Source organism: Trachymyrmex cornetzi, unplaced genomic scaffold, assembly GCF_001594075.2.
Source record: "Trachymyrmex cornetzi isolate Tcor2-1 unplaced genomic scaffold, Tcor1.1 scaffold711, whole genome shotgun sequence".
Taxonomy (NCBI): domain Eukaryota; kingdom Metazoa; phylum Arthropoda; class Insecta; order Hymenoptera; family Formicidae; genus Trachymyrmex; species Trachymyrmex cornetzi.
The window spans coordinates 80,264-88,415 of record NW_017300039.1 but is presented as its reverse complement, the minus strand read 5'-3'; the positions used below and the strand labels follow the sequence as shown (position 1 = coordinate 88,415).

The 8,152-nt window shown below is 35.8% G+C and overlaps 1 protein-coding gene across 1 annotated transcript in view; it reads right to left on the bottom strand.

Annotated features, from left to right (window-relative positions):
• Nucleotides 1-8,152, bottom strand: part of LOC108767650 (GATA zinc finger domain-containing protein 10-like) — an 84,822-nt gene that overhangs the window by 5,787 nt on the left and 70,883 nt on the right. The window contains exon 2 of the mRNA XM_018517621.1: nt 4,541-4,847. Within this exon, the coding sequence (XP_018373123.1) occupies nt 4,541-4,847 (307 nt within the window). The remainder of the gene's footprint in view (nt 1-4,540; nt 4,848-8,152) is intronic.

Genomic DNA, 8,152 nt, shown 5'->3' with positions numbered 1-8,152 from the left:
ATATTCTCATAGCACATCTCGAGAGCTTTCCAAAACACTATAATTAAGTTCATTTTCGTCAAGTACTTTTTGAGTTATAAGACTTGAAGGTTACAGTATCTCCGACATTAACATTATTCAAGGTGTCCGACCGGCGGCTAATGTTTTGAATGTTGTTCAGGATTATCATTTGGGTAACATTTGTCAAGATCAAGATCATTGGTGATTATTCCTCTTATTTTCATTTTTGCACTAAAAATTCATTTTTACGTAAAAATGAATTTTTAGTGCAAAAATGAAAATAAGAGGAATAATCACCAATGATCTTGATCTTGACAAATGTTATCCAGTACATGATCCTGAACAACATTCCAGACGTTTTAGTCGTCGGTTGGACAGCTTGCGTAATGCTAATGCCGAAGGTACTGTAACCTTTCAGCGATTCGTAAGGGTTAAATAGAGGTCAAATTAACCTAGGCGATATTATTACAGATAATCGAGAGTATTAGCGTTGTCTTGAAAGATAATCCACAAGCATTTTATTCAGGTTGCACTGTTGTGCAGCCGGAGTGCGTTATACAAATACTTGTTCTTAATAAAATTTTAATTAAGAATGAACTTATCGCCCGTTAGTATTAATAAATTACAGATTACATGAAAATTCAACTTTCAGAAATAGTGTAAAATATTATAATAATGAAGATGCAAACATTTTGTACAGAATATATGTTAAAAATTCTGCCATAGATGTGAACTAACAGTCTATGGTTTAGATTATATTGTACATGCTGCATTACATGAAAAAATAAATTTTCATTAAGAGTATATTCCTTTTTTAAACCTCTCCTTCTTTTCAATACAAGAGATAAAAACCAAGATTCATCGAAATCGATCGAGCACAGTCTCGAAAAATCGTTTGCTATGACCGTACCAACGTTTGTGGATCTGCAAGGATTTATCGTTGGAAAGAAATTTATCGTGAAGGAAGTAGCAGTGTTGAGAAAAGGAGCCATTCTCTCTCATTACATTTTTACATGTCCCATGCCATGGATTTTCTTGACAAAATCAGGAAAGTATTGCGCTTCCTGGCTGAGTGCTTATCACCATGGATTGCAATGGGAGGCCGGGACGATCCCGTACAGCATGGTGAAACGACTAATTACGATGGCTGTAATTGGTGTGGAAGAATGTGACGACAATAAGGCTCTCGTATATGTTAAAGGACGTGAAAAACGCGAATGGCTGGCTGATATACTTACTCGATAGCGACAACTTGATCATTGAGATCTTGGATGCTGATTACAAAGATATAGATTCTTTACATAATCTAGATGTTACCAATACTATGCGATGTGGAAAACATATTAAGAATTGTGCGTTACAAAATGTATTTAAAATACATAACTGGTGGTCACAACGCCAAAAAAAAATGTATCAAGATTAAAAAATAAAATATGAGATTTTTTTTTAAATACTTTTCTAAAATTTCTTTTCCCTTCCCTTCCTTTGTAATGTATGAACGTATGTATAGACGTATGAATGTATAAACGTATGTATAAACGTATGTACATATAAACGTATGTATAAACGTGTGTATAAACGTGTGTATGAACGTATGTATGTATGCATATATGTATAAACGTAAACGTATGTACAAACGTATGTATAAATGTATGTAGATATAAACGTATAATGCACGTATAAACGTATGTACGTATACACGTAAGTATAAACGTATGTACGTATACTCGTATGTATAAACGTATGTACAAACGTATGTACAACGTATGTATAAACGTAAGTATAAATGTATGTATAAACTTATGACAAAGAAAATACGTAGAATGACATGATAAAACGTGTTGCAATACGTTCGAAATTCTTGGAAAGAGGGGCACAGCCTGCCCCTTCTTCGATTTTGGAAGTATTATACGTCAAAATTTGACGTATCAAATTGACATATACGTCAAAATTTACGAGGACGCGATCAGTTTTGCGCTTGTACGTATGATTGAAAATGTACTTCGCCAAAGAGAGCAGCGCATTGAACGACATGAAGAAGGAATATAACGTGTAAGTTTCAACGTTTTATACAATAAATAACGTTTTATACAATAAATAACGTTTTATACAATAAATAACGTTTTATACAATAAATAACGTTTTATACAATAAATAACGTTTTATACAATAAATAACGTTTTCAACATTATGTATATACACAGCATGGAGCGTCGCGCGGTGCACTTACTGAGCAGACGTTACGACCTGACGAGTACGGGCTACAAGTATTTGGAAATTGGAATCAACGTTAGTCCACAGAGTTACGTGGAGATCGCCCTGGGAGATCATCGCAGACACGAACTGTCGCTGTCTCTCGAAACGTGGAAGGGTCTCTACGAGCAGCGATGGAATATTTACAAGATGCTGCGAAACGAATACAAGGACAATTTTATAAGCGTTGGACCGCTAACCGTCAGAGTTTGCACGCTGCAGAACGATGCTACGCTCGTACGTCTCGATTCTTCATCCGTACGCATGATGATGACCGAAACGACGCTACACCGTATGTTCGAGTTTGGTGGTTGTATCGATGTAACGTTCGAACGATTAGTCCGACTCGTCGATACGGTCGATGCCAAATATACGCGATTCTCCAATATCGGGTCCAAGAACGCTATACGTGATAATGACGTCTTCAATGGACATCAGCTCGTCGATTGTGAACTATTAGCTCTAGTTTCTTAAATACGTACGAAAAATCGGTGTGATAAGTTGTGAATAAAAATTAATTCGTTCGCATCACTAAATATGTATATGTACTTTATTTTACTACCCATCCGTCATATCCTTGCCCTATAGTAAAAGAAAAAGAAAAGAACACAGCGTATTGTGAAAACTAAGTTATAAAAAGACAAAAGGAAAAAGAGGTCGTACTTTTACGAACGGGTGGCGTCGGCCCACGGCAGCAGCGACGGCAGCGGCCCGCAATGCATTTTTGGGATGGTCGCGGGGTCGCGGCAGCGACTGGGAGACCTTCTCTGCGCTTTAGCCACATAGAGTTAGAACTCGCCTACTATACCTACTCTCAGTAATTACGAAACTTGGTTGTATTTAGCTATTTAAAATAATTAATAAATATTGTTTCTATAGAAAAATTACAATACGCTATATCTTGGTCGAAAAACGGTTGGAGCATATACCCTTTGTAACACTTTTCGTTGTATAACTATTTGTTTTTGTATTGTTTTTTGTTCATGGCAATATTTTCTTTTTTTGTGATGTTTTTTGTTGTCTAGTACGTAACTGCAGTCCCCAAAATCTTACTGCCATTCCGCATGACGTCATACCCCCACCACCGAAGAATCCCCGCGCTACGCTTACCCTCGCCAACGAGTATCCCCCGCACCCCGCGCTCCCCTCTAGCCCCATGGCTTAGAATCGGCCCTATATAGCTACTTATTTCAGTATGTCGAATTCTAAGAGTGTTTCTTAGTAGTGTAGTTAGGGATCCCTTTTTAATGAATCAGATTAATCGCAAATCGCAAGTAAAAAAATCAAGAGAATGTGATCAATCGAGATACCCGATTAATTTACATCTTTGAAATGTCATGCTGATGCAGGTTGGCTATATAAAGGTGGTTTTTGGGGGTATAAGATGAAGTGACAAAATCGAGCAGTATATTAGCAATTAAAACATTACAAAAATAAGTAGTATGTTTTTACTTTTCAACTTTTTTTTAACAGCTGTGTTAATTTTAACCTTAAATTAGCACTGTCGCTATTTTCTTCAAATCAGTTGCAACAACAAAGTCGGAAATTGAGCAATAAATTAGCAATAATAAAACCCTAAAAAATTTCTGTGTTTTATTCAATTGTACTAAAAGTAACTGTGTCAGCTTAATAGACGTCGAGTGACCATCCCAAACAGCACACTATATATTTACAAAATATTTATAAATATTTATAAAACTTATTTTATGTATTTTGTAAATATAAAGATTATGTATTTCGCGGATTTTCTTCGTGTCCAGATGGGCATTCCAAGAATGGATCTGGATACGGAGAAAACCCGTGAAATACATCATCTTTATATAGAAAGCATCCGTGGAAGCCTCAAGAGTATATTTTGTAAATGTTTTTGTGGTCTTAGATTGCACAAATCATAAATATTTATTATCAATATTATGAAATATTTATTGTAAACGTTGTAGTAAATGCTATAAAAACAGTATCAGGCTTATAAGTATCAGGCTGCTCCTCGCCCTGATGAAGTGGACTGCAAGGTTCACGAAACGTTGGCATTCCAAGAATGGATTTGAACACGGAGAAAACCCGCGAAACACAAGATTGTCATATAGGAAACACCCGTGAAAGCCTCAAGAATATTGCTATAAAAACACTTAATAAGATATTATAATCCAAATAAAAATACTATTGTATAAATATTTATTTATATTTATCATAAATTTACGTAAAATATTTATATAACATTTCAAAAAATAAAGATAATAATAAATATTTATCATAAATATTCTGTGCAGACTAGGATTTAACTCACCATTCCAGAATGTGGAGTACTGTCATCACTATCTTCGCTGGTCGTAGTATTATTATTTGTCTCCGGGATATTGTTTGCTTGCATAGTAGTCGGACTGCCTCCGGTAGGACTTCTATATTGCATTTGTTGCTGTTGTTGCAATTGCTGCTGCTGCTGTTGTTGTTGCTGAGAATGCATATACTGCATATGTTGCATTTGAACCTGTTGTTGCTGTTGTTGCAACATCAATAATTGTTGGCCGCTATGTTGTTGATGACGTGGAGAGCTCATTGTTGCATACGAACTTTGTGAGTTACCATAGGCAGAACTATAAGCAAATGAAAAAAGAAATTCGTTTATAAAAAATAAATTTTTTTCGAAGTGAGCAATTAATTGCAGCATCAAAAGATAGAATATGTTTATAAATAATTAAAAACGCTATTCATGGTAAAAATGTTTATGATTACATTTATTTAATCGCAATAGAATATTTCAATATTTATGCGGTAATTATATAGTTTCGGATCCCCAATTCTAATGACCTTTACATATGCTGTCAAGGTCAAAATTCTGAACAACTTTGCCTTAACAACTAAGTGGCGGTCTCTTATAATTTCCGAGATATTTAAAGTTATAATATTTAAATTGTAATTTTGATAGAAAATTTTTATAGAACTATACAAAAGAAAAACAGCCGCCAATGATCTTAACTTTCACATATGCTGCCAAGGTCATGATTTCAAGTAACTTTCAAAAGTTTAGGCGGTCACTGTCCGTTAAACAGTTATTAAAAAAAAATGTATAACAAATAAAATAAAAGATCAGCCTGTACCAATTTTAAATAAGGGTTGGGTTAGGTTAGGATTAAATCGGAGTGAGAGTTCATGAGGAGGACCGAAACTTCTTCCCCTCTTTGCTTCTGGAGCGAAACAAGATCAACAATTGTTCTATTCTAAATAGTTTCTTGTAGAAAGAACACATGTGAGCGGGGGAGAGGCTCCGCTTCCCTCCCTGCACCCCTACCCCGATTTAATCCTAACCTAACCCAACCCTTATCTAATTGTGAGATGGAACTCTCTTCGCGTGAAAGTCGTGTGCTTTTAGGCAAAAGAGAAGGGGTGGAAGTCGCTTCGCGTGGAAAGTGGTATTCCCTTAATCGGTCCATCCCATACCTCTCTCCCTGCTTAGATTTATCTAACTTTTTATGTAAAGCAAGGAAATAATTACTAACTTTAACTATTAATAACTTTTTAACAAATAGCGATCGCCATCTAAAACCTGTTGGAGGTCACTCAGGGTTAGGTGACCATTCATACTCTTCTTCCTGGACATGTACTCTTTTTTCGGGCGGGTTTCCAATGTGTACTGTTTTTTGTACTACTTTTGGGACTTGGAAGCGAGCGAGGGGGTCGGAAGTTGTTAAGGCTCCTGAGTAGTCCATATTGGATCATAACGTTAGAAGTGAGAAATGACACATTAATTTTTCTTACGTACCACTTATAAACAAAGACAATTTGGATAAAACAAAACAATAAAGTTGTTTTAAAATATTTGTAAAAATGAACGAAACATTTGTAAAACTATGCTTATCCCCCCTGACAGTCAGTAAATAATCATAAAAAGTAATAAAAGGCACGTGTAAGTGAAAATAAGCTATGCATGCGCATAAAATAAAAGTACTTCATGTACCTTTTATTACTTTTTACGACTATTTACTGACTATCAGGGGGAATTGCAACCGGTAATTCCATTTTATGATTCCATATGTCAAAAATATATCCGATAAGTTAAAAAATGTGATAGATAATTTCACTTGGCGCCTAAATCAATAAATTCGCTTAATTCTTTTATAAAAACAGGGAACGATCCCTTAAATACAATAAATAAATGTGATACAATAAAGAAATGTGATGTTATATAGAGGATTAGCTACCAGGACTGTGAAACCATTTACGTTGGACAAACGGAAAGGCAATTAATTACAAGAATAAAAGAACATTCTTCTGATATTAATACCCCTACGAATATAAACTTTCTGTGATTTCTTTTCATTGTGTAGAGATTAAACATAATTTTACATGGAATGATGCTGGCATTTTGGATATTGAATCTTTTTTTAAAAGAGATCTCTGAAATGATTTACATAAAAACAGAAGCAAGGCCTTAATAAACAAAGTGATACAGACAAGGTACTTGAGATCTATTTACTTCTTTAATCTCTGTCCCCAACCCTGATCCTTTTCCTATCCATTCCTACACTTAACCCCTAGTAGTAAGTGGGCAGCTATGGGACGTCAAAACAAACCCCCTCCACTCCACCTCCGGTGCCAGGTGGGCGTGGCCTAGACGGGTTTGTCTGGAGAAATGGTGCGCTCTGATTGGCCGGTGACGTGAGGGTAGGATAACGAGGTAATTAAATGTGGCGTTTTGATTGGCTCGGTCCATAGCTGCCCACATACTGATTGGTTCGGTCCATAGCTGTCCGCGCGATGATTCGAGAGGGCGGCAGAGAAGAATACCATTGCAAAATGGTGGATGGGAAAACCGAGGAAAAGTGGGACCGAGAACTTTGTTCGTTACGGGAGAGGGGGGGGGAGGTAGGGTCAGCGAACATGAATAGCACACAGCTTTTGTCCTGCAGGTCATTTTTTGCTACAGTGGCTCAATGTCTTCGACGTGTTGACATCTTAATGAAAAGGTTTTTTTTTCTCACTAGGGAAAAAGAGGAGGTAAAACAGGGATGAACAAGTTTGCGCTGGCACGTGCCGCCGTAATCGGTGTGCTGATTCAAACATTTTAAAAGAAAAATTTTTCTATATTTTGTTTTTAATGAACATTATCTAAAGCAGAAATACGTGAGAAAAAAGTGACTAATGTAAAAGGGGACGAGGTTAGAAGTAAGAAACAGATGAAATTTACATAATCAAAAACGTTTATTTTAAAAAGAAAAAATGATATTACATAAAATATTTATTTTATATTTTACTTTTTAAAAGAGTAGACGATTGAATATGACGGCATACAGCATGACAATTAATTTTTTTATGTTTACAATGAAGAAAAAATTTATGAAATAACTGTACGATCAATCGATCATTGCGTTTACAATCAGAGGTAAACAGACTAAGAAACTGGCTAAGATTATAACCATTATATATAAAATATAGAAATACACAGCAGTATTGTCCGCAAGTTTGAGAAAGTATTCCTTGCAGCGTCGTCATATTCCAGCGATACGTGATGGAGTTTCTGCGAAGTCGTAAGAAGAATTTTTAGTCCAAGGGCGGCAAGCCGTAGGTATCGAAATATTAGGTGTTAAACTTAATTCCTATCGCTCGCTACTAGAGGGCTCTGCCTCCAACCCTGACGAGTTTCGACGATAAAGTCACATGTCTTTTGTAGTTTAGACATCGCTGAAAGTGATTCAATTCTCACAGGTTAGATTTCTCGACGCCAAAGAGATTTTCCAATCAATTGAAAATGAATCGCGATAAGCTGTTTTTCCGATATGTGCTTCTTCACTACTTCGACCTCACACCGAAAAAATTGTATTCTTAATTTAAGAATATCCCACTTACGTATAGTATGTTTTCCTCTAAAATAAGCGCTGAGACGATCCTCTTAATTTAAGAG